Here is a 24,108-nt window from a genome sequence, read left to right on the forward strand (position 1 = left end):
ATACAGTTTGACTTGCTTAGTTTATGTAGATAGTCTAAGAGATGGCATTCACATTTGGGGGCACAGAATCCATATCCAGAAACTTAAAACAGAAAAAAAGAAAGGAAACAGTTTTTGCTAAAGGTAACTCACTGGACTTCCTTGTGAAAAGGCTTGGAGAGAACTCCCTTAAACCTCAACCACAGTGATAAATCAAAGAAAACGTCCAGAACTGAACTGCTGGGGGCAGAACTCCAAAGAGGTGATATTACTGCTGAAAGAGGTAGGGATTGCACTGTGCTTCAACCAGTGTGTTGTACACAAAGCTTGTCAGGCTACGAAGCAAATAATACCATTCTCCTGAGGCAGTTAAGCAAAGAACAAGCCATAGCTGAGGCCAGCCTTCAAAGATTTTACCAGCAAAACTGTTATGAGTGAAAAAACCTTGACTGTCTGTCTCTTCTATCAGTTCAAAATGTTTGCATTTCCAAACAATGCAAATTCAAGAGGGTTTGTTTTATAGTTATAGATTATCGTCACAGAAAAGACTGAGAGTGAAACAAGGCCTGCTGTAAGCCAGTAATTGGCAAGGCTTGTAAACTTTCGAGGGGATTCATGATTGCTTGAGTGTTCATAACCTAAGATGGAGACAAGGTCACTCATAGATGTAGGATATATTGGGCAAGGGAATTATTTATGCTATAATTCATTTGTGACCTGGTGGAACACTACAATCAGTTTCACATTTCTTGAGTTAATGATGTCCTACAGTTTTTTTTCAGCAGAGGTCCACAAGGGAGAAGTCTACAAATGAAGCTCTGCCAGAAAACAGTCACTACAGCAGATTGCTTCATGTCCTCTTTTTTGCAACCACAGCTCTAACAGGGAGTGTTAGTTTAGTATAACAAGAGCCAAATGATTCCTGATGGAGGCAGAGGGGGCCCCATTTATCATGGTATCCCTAAATCTCATAGGGCAGCTCAGAGAACAGACAGGAAATCAGGGGTCTTTTGACTCCGTTGCCTCCATGCCTTAATGTCCCCGGACTCAGGGAGCCAAAACCATCCTTGGCACAAGCCCAATATGTACTTCATGTTATTCCAAAGATGGACTTGGCTCATGGGAGTTTCATCTGTTGTGATTAGCTGTGGATCTTGAGTTTGCGTTTTTTTTTATATACTTTGTTTATTTCCATGTCTTTGAGGCTTTCCAGAGTGGCTCTTTGCTCATTGTCAGCTTCAGTTAAGGATCTCCTGGGACTACATCATTTCTCCCTGAATGCCTACAGCAGGACTGTGCTAGTGCTGTAATTCAGCTCCTGGCTGTGACTTGCCAAAATTTTACTCCATTTTCCAAACTTAGAAATTGGAAATTATATGGGAAATAAATGGCTGACAGTTCTGGTATAGCTGTAAAAATTAGGATGCATTTACCTGGTAGTTGTCTGAGAAGATTTTTGGATATTGTTCCTAGTCACATACATGTCCCCACCAATAATGTCATGACAGAGCAGGGTGACTTTATACCCCCCCATTTTAGGTGGTGAAAGGTATAGGATTAAGCTAATGTAATAATTCTGGTTCTGATTGAGGACTAAATCCTAACTTAAGGTGAAATGACTTCAACTAAAAATCAACACCAAACAAATGACAGCAAGTATCAGCATCATCCAGGTGACTGACAAGATTGTTTTAATCCCTCTCCAGTTTTCTAGAAACTACACTAAACTCAACCAATTTAAATTGTATTTAAATAGGCCAGTAATTGACGACTGTAAAGTAGTCATGCTTGTGGTTTATACTTGGGGTGGGCTTTCTTCCCCTTTCCATATGGTGATTCATCCTAGGCCGGGGGGAGAAGGCAGACAGTCTGTATCTTTACAGACATCTGTAGTCTGTGTGTTTGACGAGAGCTGCGGTGCTGGTCTGCTTCCTCGAGGAAGCCTTTCTGTGCTCGCCCCTGTCTACCTGTGGAGAGCTGAGCAGGGAAAGCACTGGCACTACCCTTGTGAGCTCTGCCCTCATTTATTGCTCCTGGCTTGAGAGATTGATAATTATAGCCCCATCCTGTCCTTAGGCATGYATATTGGGTCTTTGCTCCCAAGTTATCTTGGCAGCCAGACAGCTTAGTCCTGCTGCTTGCTGCTCCSTCTCCCTCCCTCCCCCAGTGGTGCTGGCTAAGGACAAAGCATACTCCTGATATGGAAGGGATAAGCCTGCTCTTAATGGCCGCTATCAGAAATATACCCAGTTTTGGGTGTAACTAGACTTGAACCTCAGTTTTTACAAAGAGAAGACCAATGCTAGAGCTTGCATATAACCACGCTGCTGCTCTTGACTGGCAGAAGAAACCAATAATCTCTGCTACTTCTTGAGCTAATACTTTTGTCACTCCTCATTAGCCTGTAATCACTTTGACTGCTACTGTTGTTTGTATGGCTTAGGATAAGAAATATATATTTTTTGCTATTGTTTGGAACCAGCTAACCCAGTTATGCTTTCTAGCTCTTCCCTGTAGGAGGTAATTGTTACCAGTGAAGAAATCTGAAAATCTCGTCATAATTACAGTAAATAACCTGCTCTGCAGCCTATAAACTCAAACAGCATATTTTTCATCTTCAGATTAAAAACATAACAGAAAACCTCTTGGCTAAAGAGAAAGAAAATCGCAGTGATGTAGGAAGCATTCTTGAAATCAAGACACATTTACTCTCTCCTTATTTATGGCCTGCTCTAGCTTAAGATGTCTTGTTTAAAATCTGTTCTTGCTCTTTTCCTTGTCCTCTTTGATCAGAACAAAAGAAAGCTGTAATGCTTGAAAATGTTAAGAGCATGATCTTCCATTCTGGCTCTGTTGCTAGAAGTTAAGTTCTTACCCAACCCAGTAAAGGGCATTGGTTTCCCACGTCATATCTAGTTTTGTTCACGGCAGAGAAATGGAAATCAATAAAAACAGACATAATGCAAAACAGATTTTTAGCTCTCTGCTTGATTTTTGTATTGTTTTTTCTCTTTTGAAAATATCTGAGTAAGAGTTAACTTGATGTTGTCCAAAAAAACCAGACCTTTTCTTTTCTCAGTTCCTGTTGGAAAACTTTGCTTTTAAAACAAGATGTTGTATAAACACTAGTCTGCTGTAAGAGTGCTGATGTGGATTGGGTGGCTAAAGCTCTCAGTGGTGGCTGGTGATATTTCAAATTGAGACTTGTAAAGCTTTTGAGCAGATCCATTTCTAAACAGATGGGATGAAGTCTATCCTGGAAAAGGCCCTTGCCTGATCCAGTGTGTCTCGCTCAGAGCAATCAGTGTTCACCGATTCTAGGGCCTAAGTCTAGCCATCCAGGTGAAACTTTATCCAACTCTCTCTCTCTCTCAAAAAAAAAAGGCTAAGTAGTCAGAGAATTGTAAGTGATGTTAATCTGTCTCCCAATAAACTTAAACTGGAGATATGAAGCCAAACTGATGCACCTCATTCAGAACGTACTGAAATAATATGCTCTATGAGTGGAGAAAAGGGTTATGAGAACTGGGTGCTGCAGTTTCTACTCTACTCTGTTTTCCTTCAATTCAGTATCAGACAAGGTCAGCAATATTGCTGCATTCAGTTTTATACTCCATTAGCAACACCTTACCTGCAGGCTTAGGCCTTTCTTACAAAAATACTTCTTCCAAGCAGAATGAGGTGCTATCCAATTAATTTGTCTCACTTAAGTGTCACATCTTGATGACATCCAGTAAATGCTGAGTTAGATCTTTAGTACATAAATCATACAACCGCATATTTAGAAGAACCCCAAACAGCACTGGGTTCACAGACAGCACTGTAATTGCCTTGACCAACAAGGTAACAATATCCTAAGCTACCTGCCTTCATGAACAGTTATGAGCAATCTCCTGGAAAATTGCCCCCTCCTCTCTCCTGCCTTGGGATTGTGGGGAATGGGGTTAGACATGTTTTAAAGTTTAAAGTGAGTGATCAAGATTTAYTGTTCCACTGTGCATTCTTCTGTCTGCAACTGCCTGGAATTACACAGCAAAGGTATATGAGCCTAGAAAAGAGGGCAAACGGTTGAGAAGGCCTTGAAAGATGTGTATGATTTTGCTGGATGTTTGAGAATTTTGAGGTGTCATTTCACAAACTATAAGCTGTAAGTTCAAAAAAAATCTTTGCTAGTACAAGAAAAAAGAAAAACCCAAACTTCAAAAACCCAAACAAGACACAGCAGAGGCAGTGGCAAAGGTTGAGGTTTTGGAGCAGTTACACCTCTATCTGCAAACTCTGTCTGAAAGCTGCTGACAGAGCTTTGGCATCTGATCATCTCCTAACTGCTGATTAACATAGCACTGTTTTATATTTAACTTGGGCCAGAACAGGAGGGGCTGGGGGTGGGGTTGCGCTGCTTATAAGGGGAGCAGAGCAGGAACAATGTTCTTCTGTGTCAGTTCCCTCCGTCTCCCTGCCCAGCTGCACTCCTTTTGATCATTCACATTTCCTCCAAATGTATGTTATCTTTAATTAATTGAGCGTCTTGTGGAAAGCGAGGTGGGGGAGACAGGCAGAGAACAGCTATAACTACACAATTAAAATACAAACCAAGTCTGCTGAGTTTACTGAAAAAAGCAAGTGCTGAAGTGACTTAGAAGCTTTTTATGGTTAATGTTTGGCTCCGAGAACAGACCTGGGAGCAGAGATGGAGGGTATGGATTTTGAGGATAAGAAGTCCAAGAAGTACTGCGTGAAGACAAAGCATGTGGCTATTATCTGTGGCGTCGTGGTTGTTGTAGGTCTAGCTGTGGGGCTTGGTGTAGGACTGAGCAGACCTAAATCTTCAGAAGATACAGAGCAGCCAACAGTCCCTGCACCAGTGGATCTGGGTCCTTGTCCTCCTAAAAATGACGATACGGGGGAATGGAGACATTTCAGGCTACCCACTTATATCAACCCTGTCCACTATGACCTGGAAGTGAAGCCTGAAATGGAGCTGGACACTTACACAGGGACAGTCAATATTTCTATTGCTCTGGAAAAACCTACCAGCTACCTGTGGCTCCACCTGCGAGAGACCAAGATTACAGAAATGCCCACACTCAAGAAATCCTCAGGACAGCAGATTGCACTGAATGACTGTTTTGAATACACACCTCAAGAGTACATAGTGATGAAGGCAGAAGCAGAGCTGTCTCCTGCTAATGAAAGCGAGCCCTATGTGCTCACCCTGAAATTTCAAGGCTGGCTGAACGGTTCCCTGGTTGGGTTTTATAGGACCACCTACACAGAGAACGGAAAGACCAAGTAAAGCAGATTTTCTTTTATTTAAACTTTCTTCTCTGTCTATTTCTACTTGCAGACCTGCTCTATTTCTTTTTCGGCTTCTCAGTCTTGTCTCTCACCACTTGCTGACATTTCTGGGCTGTTCTTTAATTTTCTCATTCCCCTAAGGAAGATGCTGTATTCAAAACTCTTTGGCTGCTGACAAGATAACACGAGCTAGAGGGCTGTTGCTTTTCTTTTCTATTCCGAAAAAATTTTTCAAACTCTATTGGTCCCGGGTTACCCTTGAGCTTTGTGAATGGCTCCCTCAGGTGTAGGGATTGAGGCCTGTATTTTACCTCTGTAGTCCAATAAATAGCATATAGCTCTCACCACTCTCTCTTGTCACTCCCCAAGGTAACAGTTTTGCTGTGAAATGCTCTTGTGATAACAGCTTTCCTGACATCATGCCTCCTTGATGTTGTAAGCCTGAGGAATGTCCAAGCCAGAACTTCCCTGTCCTTTCTGCAGCTGGTTTAAATTATGGGTAGGGAGGTCTAAAATAGGAAGGCTATCTTTAATTTGGAGTGTTTATGCTCTAGCTCTTCCTTTTTAAAGCATCAACAGTTATTGAAAGATTACAAAGCCCCTCCTGGTTCAGCTAACCTCTTCCACTTCCCAGATTTGTACTACTTTGAGGAGGAAGTTTGGAAAAGTCATTTCCCAGTGGTCAGAGGTAGTTCTCAGTTAGCATATGGAAGAGGACAAGGGCTCATACATTCTTCCAATGTTTGCATTTTCTGAAGGGATTTATTCCAGCCTTTACATCTAGAAGATAAACTTGGATGGTCTCTTCCAGGGCCCTGTAGCAGGAACATCRAGTCAAATACTCTGGTCTGTTTTCAGGGCACCAGTTCGCTCTCTTGGGACAGCAGTGTCATGAGTGAGTTGCATCAGCTCTGCTCAGCCACTGGCAGGCAAAGCCAGGAGTAGCAGCAGTGACAGGCATAAGCAGCAGCAAATGCAAGAGGCAGAGGAAAAAACAAGCGTTGATTTCTTGTATGTAAACATAGTTATCTGATCTGGGAAGAAGCCACATAGAGAACAGCTCAGCTCTCAGCCAGCTCTTTCACTCTTGTTTCTCCATCTACCACTTCAGCATTGCTCTGACTCAGAAGGTGCTTTGGTTCTTATACTTTGAGCATCTGATATCACCACAACAGTTTTAAAGTGTATTCTTTTAGCATCCTTATAAACCAGGCTGTGTTGTTTCTGTTTTACTGGTGGAGAAGGAGATCTAGACATTAGATGAATTGCCCCAAGTCTTTGTCAACACTAGGAGCAGAAGACAGTTCTCCTAAGTCACAGAGCAGGAAAGGTGAGCGCCCATCCCTCAGGTCCAGACAGTGTAGGAAGACAAGGATCAAATTTGTGAGGGCAGGAAAAAGGAAAGAGCTTCATAAGCTAAAGAAAGAATAAAATATGAGCACACTTTGAGTGTTCCTGCTTCTTGGTTTGGATGCTTGGAGCTACAATTGCAGGGATGATCCTAGCCAGCAGTCTGAAAATGCTCTGTGCAGAGAGGAACTTCAGTATGTGCGTTTCTTTGTTAGGCTTGAGAAAGGCTCTGAAAAGAATGAGTGAATGGTGTGTTTTCTGAAATGCTTTTAACTTGGTTAAATTTGGACAGATTGTTTGTGGGGGTGGAAGAGGYGATGTACATGATAGTGATAAGTACAGCTCTGAAATGAAAGCAACTGCCAGCCAAATTTCAAGTTGCTGCTATGCAGTATGAGGACAGGAGATAGGATAGGGATAAGGAAGGGTTTGTAACTTATTATAAGCGCATTTTCCTCTGGCTTTCTGCTCAAAAACAATGCTGACTGGAATTTGATTATTATTTTACATTTGCCTGAGGTAAATACCACCCTTGGAAAATTTCCACCCAAATAGTTCAATTTTGATCATGTAGCAAGTAAATAAAAATTGGATCTTGTAATAGCAAAAGTCAAGCAAGTCTATTAACAGGGGATGTTAGAGAGAAGGGGGGCTGAGATGGAAATGAGAGCAAATTCAGAATTAATCTACTCCCCCATCCCTTCTGGGCAGTGCTAGAAGCAGTGGGACCTTTTGCGAGAACTCATGGTACTAGAAAGCCAGCTCCCAGGATCGAGCTGATCCCCAGCTGTCTATCTGCGAGGGCAAAGGTTTTCCAAAGTATTGCTATAATGCCTTTTGTTTACAAAGTGGGCAGAAATCCAGGATTTGTTGTTGCTTAGATTCAAATCTCCCACTACATTTTATGGAAAACAGGTAGACGTGTTGAACATGCCTGCAAGTCTGGGGATCCTTGGGAGGCTTGAGGAGAAGAATGCCTTCTTTGGGACGCTGCTCAGACAGATTGCACAATCCCCATCAGGACAAAGGTGCTTTTGGACATACCCAGACGTGGATCTTGAGATATCTTGGGAACACAACTATTAAAATTGGTGTGTGCTTGTGGGTAGGGGGCGGGTAAGCAGAAGCTTTGAGGATGCAGATTTCAGACATAGATCTGCCTAGATCTTCCTGCAGGTGCCTGAATCTGGCTGTAAGCATTGAAGTCCTCTGGTAAAACTACTTCTCTCTCTGTGCATTTCATTTCCCCATTGACAAAAAGGCAATAACAGTCCTTCCCTACTTTATGAGATGCAGTGAGCATAAATACATTACAATTGTGCTATCTTTATATATTAGGGAAAGGAACACAGAGTTTTTTCCTGGTGCGATGGATTTTTTTTTAATTCATCAACTCCTGTCAAGGAATGTGCTGAAACCTCCTTTTATCTTCCCCTTAATACAACTGATAATACAAACACGTCAAAGCAGATATTTTTTGATTTTGCATTACTAATGTTTTAGACAAGACATGGGTTCCCTTTTATAGGAAATGTTTTTGTTCTCCATGAGAAGAGAGCAGGAAGGATATAAACGATACTTAGCTGGGCACGTCTCTAACAGACAGTGAGACTTGTGTTTAGGATTTTATTGGTTAGAAAAAGGCAAAATATTTTGTATTGTAAGATAATAACACTCCTGAATTTCTTCCTCATGGAGCAAAATTTTCTCAGAAGAATGACTAATCTGAATTTAAGGAAAGACGAAAAGAAAAATGCTTTACTTAGCTCAAAGAGAAGCTTTTTTTGCACTAAAACCCTGTGGTTTTTGGCTAAAAAAGGAAATTAATCRTAGTCCTAAATGTAGCACTGTTTTATTTTGGGAACAACAGCTGGATGCAGTCTCAGACAGATCTTCACTTATTACTAGGATATTTACAACTGTCACCTCTGGTTCACATTTAAGGGCCTGGACATCAATAGCAACTAGAAGGTCAGAAGCCACCAAACGGCAAAGAATCTTATCTAAAAACTACATTATACAGTTTGAAAGTAAATTACAATATTTCATTTTTCTAGTGCTACTTCTATGCATGCCATTGCCTGGAATTTTCATAATCTACCCCATAGGAATAGTAGTGGTGAGGTTTTGCACTGCTGATGTCTGTCTGCCTCCACAAGTATATGAGGATAGATGGGTTATCACCTTATAAATCAACAGAGATATCATAGTGTTATCRGTCTTTAGGAGCAAGATATAAATGTGTCAAAATATATAGCCAAGTTTTTAAGCAATAGTTGTGAAGTGTTGCCCTGGGGAGTTGGAGTTAATTGTGAAATAGTTTTCAAATCCTACAAAAAGTAGAGAGTGACATCAAACAATTTACCATGAAAAGAAACTCCATTGAGCCTGAAGTTATTTTAAGGTGAATGTTCAATATGCTTTCTGCTCCAAGACCATGAACATTTGAGTGACTATACAAATAAACATGAATTGTAAAAACCCAGACATACTACCCTCCATCAGGCTTTCAGATGAACCATGCTGCTACAAGTTCCTAATGACCAATTTAGTATTTAACCATCACAGGGGAATGTCAAGGGCAACGGAAACATTGAAAAATYGGTTGTCAAGTGAGCTTGTAGGATTGCTGCAGGTCTGTAATTTATGATGTACACTTTTAATTACTTTTTGGAAAGAAAAACTACTTTAATATAGTTGGAGCAGCTGTAGAAGTGCTGTCAGAAAATGCCCAGCATTCCAGATTAATTGAAGAAGCATCTGTGATCCTTTTTGCCATCAATCACTGGAGAATATGCTCTGGCACTTAATGGTTTATTAATGGGGGAGCTTGATGTCACTGTGAGAAGCAAACATCTGATACAAACTCTCACAGCCTTCATCTTAATTTCTTTTTCATGACCCCTGCTGTCTAGCTCCCATAGTTGTTTTGGTACATCTGAGATAACTTTCAAAACGCACAAGCATGGCAAGCATAGTGTAGCATCAGTTCTGTGCTAGGATGTTTACCTGGACTTCACATGCTTCCCTCCAGCGTGGGAGTCAGTAGAGTGTAGCAGCACCAGCAGAAAGGTGTACACAGTAGCTGCAAAGAAAGAACTAACAGTCATGAGAATGCTGCATAGGCAAGTTGAGATTTTAGAGGCTATTATGCAATGTGTCTTCTCAGGAGATGTTCAAGACCCCAATTCCAAAATGAGTTCTAGTGAGAAAACAACCCATGAAGCTACCCAAGTAACAACAGTCCATCACTAGATTAGGACCTTAATTTCCTTTCAGATGGTACCATCAGTACTTTATTTTGGGCACAGAAATCAATGGGAATGCTCATCAGCAAGGTGACCGTCCATGAGGTGTTATTTGTATTTTATTGCTTGGCTCCTAAAAACATCTCATTATGAGTAATTGTCTTTAGTTTTTGCTCTAAACCCTAGGTGCTGTTGATGACAAGTGTTCCACAAGCCTATACAATGTCAGCTTCCACATTTCTAATTTCACCTACTGTTATGAATGGGCAAGTACAGAGAAAAAYGTTTTGTTCGTTGATTACACTCTGTAAAATTACTAAGTAATTATGTTTACAAATTGTAGATAAGGTAAAAAAGGTATATAATGAAGGCTTAGAATAATGTGCCAATGTGTTGTTTGTTTAAGGAGCATTGCAGCTACTGATCATGAGCCAACAGATGCACGGAAATCATTTCCTTGCTTTGATGAGCCCAACAAAAAGGCAACTTACACTATATCTATCATCCATCAACAAGAGTACCGAGCCCTTTCAAACATGCCGGTACAGGTATGTATATCCCAACTGTACTGCCTAAATGGAACAATTCTGTAAAGCCACTGGAAAGGTGACATAGATTGGAAGGCCACTGTGTATTCATAGGCTCTCTGCCACCCAGATGCTGTAAAGCTGGAGCTTAATAAATATTCCATAAAATAGGACTGGTCATTTCGTTAAGATTCCCACTGGTTGGTGAGTACACAGCATAGCAATACAGAGCCAAATCCAAAGTGCCATTAACCATCTCTCTTGTCTTCAGCTAGCTGTCCCCGTATTCACTTACTTATTCTAGGTGGGCATTCCCTACTGACCATAAAGAGGCAATGGCAGGTTCTTCAGTCATAGCAGGTGGACTCTGAGAAGAAACACTCTGGAAGACAGCTGCTTCCCAGATGGGGAGTCTAGTAATAACCACTAAAAATACATAATGTTCCAAAGCAAGGGCCTGCTGATCGCAATCTAGAGGCAAACGTTCCTGCTAGCAAGAAAGCCTAGAATTATTATTTTTAATAATGCAGAGTCTGAAATCCCATCTGTCAGCTCATGGGTGTGGACACTTGTCAGTCCACCATGACATTAATTTTCTAAATAATCTATTTCTGGACCTGGTGGGTCAAATTCCAAGTTCTGTATGAAATTCAATGGCATCAACTATCTACCTCTAGGCACTCTGGAAGACGACTGAACGGCTTTCAGCCAAGAGAGTTTCTAATGAATAGTTTAACCGAATGTGTACTCCAGTGTATAATTTCTAATGAATGTGTCCTGAAGTGGGAAAGGAAGGGCCCAGTTAAAAAAAAAAAAGTTCCAGCCTCCAAGCTATTGACATTTGCATCTTCCCCAACACTCCCCTACCAAGAAAAAAAAAGTCTGCTTTACCATGTATTGTTTTACTGAAAGAGTCCCCAAACCCTAACTATCCATTAGCAAGGCAGCTGAGGGAACTGTTACCAATCTGATACAGCTGCCTCCCAGACCCTCTGCAAATTTAAAGCTCTGACCTATTGTTATTAAAAATATTTCTTTGATACCTAAGAGAGTACCAGGCACTTTGATGAACAACATATGAAAGAAGAGTATTTGCCTACTTCTCCTCACAGATGACAGATAGGGGAAGGCACTGGTAAGGAAGATGAGGAGGTGAGGCTAGATATTCCTGAGATTTAGTGGGTTTTGCAATTTGCCTTACATCTTTATATCTTTACATGTGGATCTTGCCTACAGTATGGACGCACAATAATGAGCTTTTAAAGGGCTAGTTACCACTTGTTAAATAATTTGATAAAATCTAAGTACAGGCAAGGCAAGGCAAGGCAGATGCAGATTATGCTGKGTTCATACTAGGATTTGACATATATGTTCACAGATGATACCAGGACTCTTTTTCATGTGGTGTGGTCACAAGGTTGTTTTTTTTGTTCTTAGTAGTGAAAAACCTTTGGGGAATCATTTCAGTGGATGGAAACAGAGCTTGCGAGATAGAGTTTGTAAAGGTACATTGTGTATTAGGTATTCTGTAGAAGTTTTGGTGGTATGGAGGTTTACAATCAATATGCCAAAGTCAGGTTAGCAAAACCAGAAACTTGTCCATTTCATTTGCAATTTCCACTGGAGTGCAATTTTTTTACGTTTTCACTGAAGTTCTGATTTTGAAGGAAAAAGTTATCAAAATAGAGTAAAATAATGGAAAAGCAAATCATGAATATACCTGTGAAAAGGCTTCTCTGCTCATGAAATCACATTACCTGTAATTTCCACTGTCTATACTTTATTTATACTTTATTTTTACTTATAACAAAGAAATCTTATGGAAGTATTGTACCTCTAGTGGAAGGCTAGCGTCTTTTTACGCTGTTTGCTTTTCTCCTATTTAAATTAGTCATCAGTCAGAAGCATCAAAAATTATTAGATGGGCAATAGCAAAAAATGAATAGTAGAAATAAACACTTAGAGTATGAGTCATGTGCAGTAGATTGCAGGCTTCGTCAGACAGTTCAGTTGAGAGTTAAGGAAATTTGGGAAACACATTTAGGAAAATCAGGAATGGCTTGTAATTGATTTACAAAAGTAAAACTATGATCATCACTAAACCTTATGGACATCTAAGCAACTCATCAATTAGCAGTGCTAGTTTCTATTTGAAAGAGATTGGGATAGATTATTTGGTCTGGTTTTTACTCTAAATTATACCTCTGCACTCCCTGGCTCCTGAATGATGCATGTATTTAAGAGAGGACAGAATCCAGTCTCTTCTTTGATCTGTCCAAAGTGATGTCATTTTATGCAACTTTTTCAAGAACAAAACACACTAAAATATGCTGGAAAACTACCGTTGGCAAAATACCTATGCATGTGAATGGTTTCAAATCCTTGATGCAAAATTAGAACAAGGAAAACATATTTAGTGCAGAAAAACAAACTCCCATTCCAACTATTGCAGCTTTAAGAAAGAACATTTTGTCTGTTCTCATACCATCAGCAGTGGGATGCCAGAAGAGGTGAACCTGGAGAGGTGATTTATCATTCCTATGCAGTTGTAGTCTTCGTAAGAATGTTGTACCCTCTTTTGCACATGTTTGCAATTCCAAAAGTCAAATTAATTATTTCTCCATTTCTGCAGCAAACTGTACCTCTGGAGAATGGCTGGATTCGGACAACTTTTGAGCAGTCAGTTCCCATGAGCACTTACTTGGTATGCTTTGCAGTACACCAGTTCCAGTGGATAGAGAAAATATCCAAGAGTGGAAAACCTGTAAGTCTTGCTGCGGCCTGAACACGGTTCAGCTGACAGATTTATTGTGATTTGCATTAAAAAAAAAAGAATCAGAGGAACCTATCATTTTCCCCTCCTTTCCTACAAACCATTTTATGCAGGAGATCAGAGCAGATATTCACAGTGGTCTCTCTGACTGTGTCTAAATACTATTTCACAGCCCTTTCCCATCTCCCTGATACAGGTGATTCCACCTTGGTGAGATCCCAGCCTATACCTCCCATACAGGCACATGGGTTAGAAAGGAGCATCATTTCTCCAATCTGGTCCTTGATTTCAACCCCAGATCCTGAAGGGATGTACAAATCCAGGGGTACAAGAAAACTACAGGCCATGGGTACAAATATTTTACAGTTTTCTATAGGCTTAAAAGATGCAAATCTATACTGCACTTGAAGTCTTTCCTGCTTACAGCAATGGAGACATAGGACTACAGTGCTGTGACAATTGCCTGCTGTCTATAATATTCTTTATATTACAATAGTGGCTAAAGGCAACTGCCACAGTAATTACTTTATAAATACGTACAAAAATGATAGTCTCCACCTAAACAGCTGGATACTTTGCAGATGCCCTAATGAAGTGAGTATACTTGAATCTGAACCCACAAAATCAAAGTAGCTCCTTGATTTTGATGCAACAGATACGGGCAATTCAATCCAATTGAGTTCTGGCTTGGATTCAGCAAAAATCTTCTGAAGGTGCAGCTGATCATGAACTTGCGTAAGCAGAACACAAGATATTACATTGCATCTGAACCGGAAACTCAAGCTATGATTTGCCCTTCGACCCRAAGTCCTCATTTAGCGTAAACCTTGCCTGGAATGCTCAACCTGCTATTAATTATTTATTGGTTTATGTCTTTTTTTCATCTGAGACGAGGATGATCCCAGAGTCATGCTCCTGTTACTTCCCCTTCCTTTCTCATACATACTTGCGGTTCAGCTGAATTAGCAGCCTTGCTCGAAGGAAGGTATTCCTCTTCTGGAGGAAATGAGTGATGGTTTGGGAATCTAGAGTGTATTCCCAGCTGGGACACTGTTTCTTTAGCAAGTAAACTCTTCCTCCGTTTCCCTGCTTGAGAAAACATGGGAAATCCCTCCCTACTTTAGGCTGTCCACCAATGTGAAAACCTGTCTCATACAAAGCTCCAAGGTGCTGACCCAGTTGCTTAGCAAAGAGTTCACAGCACAGTGCTGTGCAGAGGCCTTCCTCCTCTACGCCTTTGCTAGCACCGTGCTGTACAGTTATATTACTTCTTGACAAAGGACCAAGGCTAAACTACACTTAGCCAAGGAAATGGAGCCCGTTGTGACATAGTCATGCAATATACTTGGATTCCTGCTGTTGGTCTGAGTAGCTATTTATTTTTATTTTTTTAATGGGAGAAATTTTTAGGCCACTTAGTCACTGGACTTTGTTAGCAAGATGCTCCTCATCTGGACTACTCCATTCATTATCGGAGAAATGACTTCAGTTATTTGGCCTTGACATATATTCTCTAGAGTTCAGTTATTTCAAGAATCAAAATTTGTTCAGCTTTTTGCAGAACGTAGTCCAGCAGAAAACAATGAAATGCAGACAGCATACACAAAACACTTCATTTTACAGATGCAAAATTCTCCTTCACTGAGATTCTCTGCTCAATCATGTCACACTCCAAAATATGGCTCTGAGGCCAATATTTGTTTTTTTCCAAGCAAAACAATAATGCCCACAACCTTCTTGGGTGGTTGTAGCTTTTCTAAATAGAAGGGAGTGTTTGCTGAAACATGGTAATTAAAGTGTGTGTGTGTAGAAGTAGGGGTATTCATGTTAGCACAGAGTTTGCCTGGAGAAACTTCTAGTTTAGGCTTTGGTTATTACATATTTTACTGACACTATTCACTAACAATTTCTGAGGGCTTGTCTGCACTACAAAACTTGGTAAGTGAGGCTTGGTTAAAATCATGAGCTCTCCCTTTGTCTTAATAAGGACATAGTTATACCAATATGAAGTACAGATAAAAGATTGTTTTGAATTAATGGAACCACATAAAATTTATCACTAAAAATTACCTTTTCATCAGTAAAATGAGGCTACCACTAGAATTTTTAATCAGATATTAAGAAAGTCCTTCTCCCAACCAAATAATTTCATTCACAAAACTTTTAAGTCTCGCCAAGCAATGGGATATTTAGATTCACTGATTATTGAAAAGAACATTGCATAGTTTGCTATAAAAATTATTAACAATAAATCTTTCATCCAGCAGAAAGCCCTGTAATCTATATATTGTTTTCATAAGCAACAGCATACAGCTCACATGATACGATAAATTATTTAAAAGCTCTGCCATCAGCTCTGAAAATTACTGCCCTAACAACGATGTTAATGGAATCAATGGTGGAAAATGTGCCTATAGTTGTAAACAATGCAGCTGAGCCGATTACCTGTCAGGTACTGAATGTGCAGTTTGGAGAATCACAAAGGAGATTACACAAATGAAACCCAAAGTCAGTTCTAGTGCATGCTGAAGGTTTTCGAGCCCGTTAATATGGATCAGCTAGGGGACCGAAGAATGCTAAAATGGGTAAAGAGATTACTGAAGTGGAAATTACAGCCCATAATTGCAAACTGACCCTGAGGGAAATCCCCTGGCTGGAACGGATTCCCGATCGAATTTCATAAGCTTTTTTGGTTTTGTTTTTTCATTCCAGCTTTATTTCTGACCACTTTCCTGTCTCCCTCCCTTGTTGGAGGAAGTATAATTTTACGGTATTGAAACCAATGCATTGTCAGGCTCCAAGAGGGCTCCCAGAGTAGGCCAACTCCTTTGCTCAGTTTAGACCCTAAATTTCTGGCTGTAAGACAGCAATGAGGAGTAAATAAGCCACGCCAAAGCAGCCAGAAGAATGTCRTCCATTCATAAGAGATACAAAGCCTGCAAAATGAAATGGATTGATTAACCCAAAGCCAGAAACTTTACTCCATATGAAGATCTCTTACCCTCCACACTGGAGATTTTGGGGGACAGTGCAGAGGACCACTTAACTCCTGCCAGGGGACTTTGCTGCAATATGGTTCAACTATGCGGCAGAGACCTGGCAAACAGATTGAGGGAAAGGCCCCCCCAAAAGACTCCAAGAACKCCAAAGACAAACTTTCTCTTCCCAATGCAGCGATAACAGCCCAATGGGCATTCTGAAGCTCTGTGCCTCATCGTCATGGTTGTGAGCACCATAAGGACTCTTAGCTCACTAGGCCTTGAGGTTTGCTATCACTCGACAGTACGAACCAAAAGGTCCTATATGTTAGCATCCAATCCCAGACACCAAGCCTGAAGGTTGTAAAGGTCAGCACTCAACACACCATCTTTTGCCTTCATCAGAAAATGCATGCTCAGATATACAAAAGGAGCACAGATATGGTCACCCAGGTACAGGGCTGAGTACAGGGCTACCAAATGTGCCAGTTTTCTTGGACACGTCTGGGGGAAAAAGAGGCAGCTGTTTTTTGTCTGGGATTTCCAGGGATGCAGCAGCCAAGTAGGCTCAGTAGCTGTGACTGGGTGGTTGTATAGCCTGAAGTCCTGGGCAAATGGCCACTTCACCTGCACAGGCCAGCATGTCCTGAGTTACAGATCTGGTGGGCAGGAGCCTCAGTCAAAGGGCCTGAGATCTTCAAATATACAAGGATAAGAGGAAATTAAAGTGATAGTAGATAGGAAAGGTAGGAAGAGACTGAGGAAAATAAGATGACATGGGCTTCAGGCAGATTTCAGGACAGATGTGCTCCTGAAGATTGCTCTGATGTGATCAGTCCCGATCAATGAACTGCCCAAACCAAGAGGATTCCCTTCTGTTATACTTGCCCAGGTTTCTTTCTTGAAAAAAACAGGCCATGGAGAAGGAGTGGCTGGTATGCAGTCCGGCTCTGCTCCAAGCTTTGGTGCTGGGAGATGGCCAGTGTGAGCTTTTGGACATGAGTCTTGCCAGTTTTGCCATTTAGGCATACTGTGGGAAGCATCCATAGATTACGCATTGACTTAGTTTCTCTTCTGAAAACCTTTGTTGAATAAACGAGTCAGGAAACAGGATTTAGCATTCAGGCCAGTCTCTTAGAGGAGAATATCTGCAGTGTTTTGTGTTTGCATGCTAAAGGACTTTTCAATGCTTGCCACTTTCTGATTTCTCCTGTCTAACCAAGAAATGCTCTAATTGTCTCTCTACTTTATTTTACAGCTGAGAGTTTATGCGCAGCCATTGCAAATACACACAGCAGAATATGCAGCAAACGTAACAAAAACTGTGTTTGACTTCTTTGAAAATTACTTTAATTTGAGCTATTCTCTTCCAAAACTAGGTGATTATTAATATTTATATTTCTCATTTTGTTAATTCACTCTCACAGTTATGTTTCTCCTGCAAGTCCCCATGCTTCAGTGGAAAATAGAGGATGAAAATGGTTGGTTGCTAACTGCTGACATTATGTCAGGATGTTTTAAAGCTGTATCCCTGTAGTTCAAGATGTTCTTAAATGTCATGATGGGAGGGTTGGTCTCAGTGGTGATGCTCTGTTCCTTCAGTTCTCACTGCTGGCACGGTTATTTTCGAGTGTCTTGTGGAAAATAAGGGGAAGCATTGGTGACATGAGCAAAGGAACATTATGAGCTAAAATAGAGCCAGATGCAGTTAGAGAAAAACATGTACCACTTTCATGGAAACTTCTGGACAAAAGTCAGCAGTGAGATAAGTGAAGATGTAAACTGCCAGAGAGTATGTCATACTATTTACTAATGTTAGTGCAAAGTGGGTGTGTATCCACTTCTTAGAGAGATGAATGTGGTCCAGTGTATAATTTGTAGTTTCTACTGCCACACTGAATATGAAGATCCAGAGTTAAACAAGATTGAGTACAGTACCAAATTTTGCCTCTGGTTACAAAATCAGAAAAAAAAAAAGAAAAAAAAAAGCATTTGGGCATCCTTTAGCTTGGGCTATCTGGAATCTGGATCTGATTTGTACAGTTTGAACTAATAAAGTTGGGAATGTAATCGGTGTTGTAAAAATGCGTTGGAAACGCCTCCTCCTAAAACTTCCAAAGAGGTAATTTAGTTAGGTTCATAAACTTAAAAGAATGGAAAAAACATTAACTACAAACAAGTTAAAACAATGTAATGGAAAAAAAACCCTAAAACTTTGAAGACTATTAACAGTGCTATTCAAATCCTTTATGGGACATTCATAAATGTAACTAATATGCTAACCCATATTACTTTAACAACAGATTTTTACCTCCTTCCTTCAAAACATCAGCTGAGTTTACTGTAAATTTCTGTCTGCATTTCAACAACAACTAAATTAGGGAAACAGTACAGTATGTTGTCTTTTTGCCCACTGGTCCCAATTAATTATTGGGACTACATCTCACCCATGTTTCATATCCATGCTTTCATTTCAAAAATGCCTGATGGTTCTGCCACGTCATGGCACATGGATAGGGGCCTGCCTACACTATAAGGTGGACCTGTAACCTCTGGGTCAGTGGTATCAGATGACAGATGATCTGTAGACTTTACATTGTTTTTTCAGAATGTCTGTATTTTGGATAATAAATCTTGACTTACTGTATTGTCCCCTCAGTGTCAGAAGTCAGCTAGATCAAACCTGATGAACTAAATATGTTTCTACATAATGATTTATTTAAAAATTATATTTCACATTGAGTTATGGCTTCTGGCACTGCCATTCTCTTTGTGTTCCTCATCTAGACCATCATTGGATCCCTTGCCAGACTATCAGCTTTGATTCTATAATCAAGCTGTTTAAAATAAAGTAAGTAATTCCTTCCTTCTATTAGAGGTATATGTGAGGGTTGTTTTTTCTATCTAATTTTAAATCCATCTGTAGTTTTTCACCAACTCACATAGGAAAGCTGTGGTCATTCTTTGAAGAAGAAAATGCCAGTTCAATTGAGTCCATAATTCTCAGTTAAACCTATATTGATTACTGACCATGAAGGAGTGACCCCCACAGACTGCCATGAGTAGAAGCAGATGCTGTTCACTACATGGGGGATTTACTTTGGTTAACGTGTCAATAAATATTTTTAATACAACAGTGTGATGAACAATGACATGCCTCATTATGCTACAGATAGTTTCAGATGGTTTATTGCCTACAGCATATCCCCAGACAATACTATTAATTTCTGGAGCCAAAATTAAGTAATGTATGGTATGCACGCTCCTGGGAGGTGGCATAGCATCATCTCTCAGGACATATTCTCAGTTAGTGCAACAGATTGTAGCTCTATTAATGTCAGCAGAGCCAGGGTGGTTGCTATCAGCTGCTGCAGGCCAGTCCCTCACTTCTTAAACACAGGTTATAGACTGCAGCCCACAGTGGTAAACTCAAACCACAAACAGTAAGCAAGCAAAATGGGCTGTGAATAAGCAGAAAGAGGATGAGTTAAGTGACTTAAAGAATCCAGCAGTAATCACGTTCTCTGTCTTTCACTGCAGATAAAATAGCTATTCCAGATTTTGGGACAGGTGCTATGGAGAACTGGGGGCTGATCACATACAGAGAAACAAACCTGCTCTATGATCCCAATGAGTCTGCCTCTTCCAACAAACAGAGAGTAGCAGCTGTGATAGCCCATGAGCTCGTTCATCAGGTACATTTTAGGAYGTTTAATTTTTAAAGTGCTTCGCGTGTGTAGTAGCAATGCTTTATTTGTGAAAATACTGTGTCATGAATCCTGTCTCCAGATCATCTACGTGTGCTCACAGTTTGATTGCAAAATATCACACTAAGACAATTCCCTCTTAGAGCTTTAAAGTATCAGTACTGCCTTTGAATTTTCCTCAGGAAATTAGTGGCTTGGGTCCAGACTGTGAGCCAGCCTATGAAAATGTGTCTGAAATGTCTTAAAGGAACTAATTTGCATGTGCAGATGTCTCTTTTGGGCAAGCAAATAGGGACGAGTATAAACTGTGGAGGCTGTCTGAAAACATGTCCTTACAAAYGCAAATCATCAAATCAAGAGGAAGAAACTAAAAATATTTTCAGTGGCACATGAATCATTAGCAGTCCCCCAGTAATATGTAATTTTATTATAAAAGTGATATTCTAATACAAGGCAAGGCCTGAATTCCTATTAAAATCCCAGAATTATGATAATTTTCATCTGGCAACAGGAAGAAATGTAAACAAATGATGTACGATGCAGAGATGTGAGATCCTGAAATGTACATTTACTATTTAGCTAAAATTGCATCTTTCATTGTTTATAATTACAGTGGTTTGGAAATATTGTGACCATGGACTGGTGGGATGACTTGTGGTTAAATGAAGGATTTGCCAGTTACTTTGAGTTCCTAGGAGTAAATGTTGCAGAACCAGATTGGCAAATGGTAATTATTTCTGTTTTGTGCAGTTTTTGGCAGGGGGAGGGGGAATGTTTTGGAAAGGAGTAAAAATTAGGCAAGGATAATGAGGACTTAAAGTATATTTATAGAAAACTAATATAGTGCAGTGCAAGATGATAGAGAAAAAGTTGGCTTAAACTGAGTATTTTCTGTACCTCAACTTCTATGGGTTTGAAAGTATAAGAACTAACTCAGTTTAAGCTTCTCCACCTACCTATGTTTTGGTCTGAAACTAGTTGAAGTAAGTTTTGTAAAGTTTTACTCTGCAGAGGAGAATCTTTCTTTTTACAAGTGAGTCAAGCATTAGGTTATTATTATGGCAAATAATAACTAAGTGGATTCTGGGCTAAGCCTTGGCAATTCTTCAAGGTTGTTTAAAGTTCTCATCCTGGAAGATGGGGATTCTTCTTTATCTAGTTGGGCTGTAATATCTCTTCAGAGGACTTGTCATAGAGTCATTATCCAACCTGGCAAAGGCWGGGAACCTGGACCTGTCTCCACAACTTGGGCTATTCATCAAGAATATCAGACCTCCCCATTCAGCTGTTGCCAGCATTTTAACTGTTATTTCAAACACTCCAAATCAGAGTATCTCCAATCCACGCAAAGCAAAAGTAGGCAGTGACAGTGGATGGCCCATAGCACTAACTGTGCAGCAAAAACACCTTCATTCACTTCAGGGTTTCAGAGAAAGAGGGTAGCCTTAAATATGCATTATGCTCTGAGGAATGAAAACAGTGTGTGAATAAAGGGAGGTTTCTTGCTTTCTCCTTCCTCCCTCCCAAAGAGTAGTGATGGCACATAGCATTCATATTTCCCCCAGCTGTCCAGAAGCAATGAGATTCTGGTTACCAAAACTTGCGCAAGGTATGCACATGGAAGGAAGCAGGGTTGGTTTTGCATAGGTTGAACCTGTCGTCAAAAACTACTGGCCCCTGAGTCCATGTACTTTTGAAGCAGGCAGTGCCTACCTGATGCTTCAGAGCATGCTTCCTTGCCTCCCATCCTTGCTCACCCCAAATATCTCATTTGTATAATATGAGGCTGAAGACAAAATCATTCCTGGATCACTTCTTCTACACCCTGAAGTAAATCTGTCATGCTATTTGGATAAGCAAAATTTTAATTACTGAGCCTAATATTTAACAGTCCTTTTTATATTCAGACACTGTGTTCGTTTAAGACCTAGAGCCACTTCAATGTTATTATCCTAATGAGTATTAGAAGAGAAAACTAAATAGAAATTTAGTCTATTTTGCCTATGTTGATTAGGGATTAAGGGGATATTGACTGCAGGTCACTTCATCTTTTAAAATAATAATAATAATCATAGCAGACCAAGGGATGGGGAACTCTAATTCCTTCCTCCCTCCTTCCCTTCCTCCTCCCCAGCTACATCTTCGCAAGAGGAGCCCATAATGCTTTGCAGATATTATCTCACTACTGAAATTGGTAATACAGGCTCCTTTTTTCCATACTGAGTTTTTGTGTTGTGATACACATGGGAAAACAGGATTTGTAAAAGGCAATTTACCTTAGCTAAGGAAAAAAATGTTTCCTCTCCTCTCAGTAGTATGAGTGGGTAAGCCCTCCTTTAGAGGAGGTGAAATTTCCTTCCATTTCCAACTGCCTCCCCTCTAGAGAAGCTGCAGTTCAAGCTACTTATTTTGTGAAGCAAGACCCAGAGTTCTGCCTTTGTTTCTATTCTAACATCTACTTTTTCTCAGCTCGACCAGGTTTTAATTGATGATGTGCTTCCTGTAATGAAGGACGACTCTTTGCTGTCTTCGCACCCAATTGTGGTTGACGTGTCATCTCCGGCTGAAATCACCTCTGTGTTTGATGGGATATCCTACAGTAAGGTAGGCAGGCCTCTGGTGTAACCCTGGCTGCAAGGAAAGTGGGGGCTTGGGAGAGGAGATAAAAGGCAGGGGAGCTCATAATCATCATTTCTAACCCACGTGGGCCGTGTCTGCACAAACCTCTTTTCTGGGAAGTTCCCTATTGTTGCCAATGATGATTCAGACAAAAGCAGCTGTGAGAAGAGCAGCGCAACCAGAGCCCCAGTCAGCTGTTGTGTGCCATGCGAACCTGCACACAGCACACGGCGGAGCAGGAAGATCACAGTGTCAGCAGTGCCTGCCACTAGAGTTGGCAGTTTTAAAATTATCCTAAACAGGGCACTAAGCACACCCCTATCCCATCACCTCATGTGCCGAGGCAGCCCAATTATGTCAAGCCATATAATCTAACGCAAGGGCAGAGGCCTGGATTCCCTCTCTCGYGCTTTCCTGTCCCACCTTTGGGGCAGTATAACTGCGATTTTGAGGAAGTGAGACAGGGAATCAAGTAGGGGAAAACATGAAAGTAATTTTGTCTCATGTTGCTCACAGTATCCCAGGCATCCTAGAAGCCTTAGGAAAGATGGGCTACCACAAGCCCAGGACTCCCTGGGATCTAACCACTGTTGACCTCCAAGACTATCTAGGACGGAGATACTGGGCTCAGCGTACCTCCTTGACTCAAGCACACTGAAACAGTGCTGCTTCTGTTTTTTTTTGGGGGGGGTTGGCGCATTTAGTCTGAAGAAGTACAGGAGGAAAGCACCCCCATCCCTCTTCCCTTTCAGCACCATGTTTGCCACCAAGGTCGTGGAGGAGCTCAGACTCTGGTCACTCTCTCCTCGACCAACCATCTCCAACACCATGTTGTGTCTAACCCTGATAAACCACATTTGTCTTGACAGCTTTTTGTATGACTCTATCAGTTTCCTGTCTGATGCTATAGCGGTAATTTCCACAGAACACGCAAAATCCACTATTACTACATCCTGCTTGTTCCCTCTCTCCAAGTTCCCATTATCCTGCTAAGCATAAAGTATTTCATTGATTTCAGCTTTCATTAAAATCTGTAGTCATAGTTATTACTTTTATTAGCTAGACTTGATCCATTTCCATCAATTCTCTGTTTTCAATTGTTAAATCCTCTATTCAGCAATACAATCAGTATTTATTGCATCATAAATACCTCACAGTCAAATCGTAAACCACATGAAAACCTACGTTGTATAACACTGAATTTCTTAAATCAAACTAAACAAAAGTCAAGAAATATACAGAGCTAAATCAAATACTCTGGACCAAAATAGGATATTTCAGTGGTGAGCTAAGCAAGAGACACACTCTTGCATGGTCTAAAAAAACAATGAAAAAAAATCTTAGCTTTAACTCATTTCTTTGTGCCTAGATAATTGCTACATGAACATTAATTTTTTTAAGAGAAAACACTTGAGAACTCATGCATTGTTTGGGAACAGTGTGCTTGGGATATAATTTGGCTTGAATGAGAAAGTCTTCACATAGGTTTAGCTCAAAATACTGTTGATATTTTTATATAAATGCTTAACAAAATTAGCTTGTTTCTTTTTGGCTTTATTTTGGCTTCTCTTTAGCATTTTTCTTCTAAAAACAATCTTCTTGTGATAATATTCATCAATAAATAAATAA

General features: G+C 40.4%; 1 protein-coding gene across 1 annotated transcript in view; it reads left to right on the plus strand.

The window, feature by feature from the left end:
* Positions 1 to 4,617: 4,617 nt before the first annotated feature.
* ENPEP (glutamyl aminopeptidase) overlaps positions 4,618 to 24,108 on the plus strand; it is a 36,281-nt gene continuing 16,790 nt past the window's right edge. The window contains exons 1-7 of the mRNA XM_026082589.1: positions 4,618 to 5,271; positions 10,282 to 10,423; positions 13,035 to 13,166; positions 17,412 to 17,532; positions 19,694 to 19,848; positions 20,474 to 20,587; positions 22,330 to 22,464. Of these exons, the coding sequence (XP_025938374.1) occupies positions 4,670 to 5,271; positions 10,282 to 10,423; positions 13,035 to 13,166; positions 17,412 to 17,532; positions 19,694 to 19,848; positions 20,474 to 20,587; positions 22,330 to 22,464 (1,401 nt within the window). The 5' untranslated portion in view covers positions 4,618 to 4,669. The remainder of the gene's footprint in view (positions 5,272 to 10,281; positions 10,424 to 13,034; positions 13,167 to 17,411; positions 17,533 to 19,693; positions 19,849 to 20,473; positions 20,588 to 22,329; positions 22,465 to 24,108) is intronic.

This window comes from Apteryx rowi, unplaced genomic scaffold (assembly GCF_003343035.1).
Source record: "Apteryx rowi isolate R43461 unplaced genomic scaffold, aptRow1 scaffold_582, whole genome shotgun sequence".
Taxonomy (NCBI): Eukaryota; Metazoa; Chordata; class Aves; order Apterygiformes; family Apterygidae; genus Apteryx; species Apteryx rowi.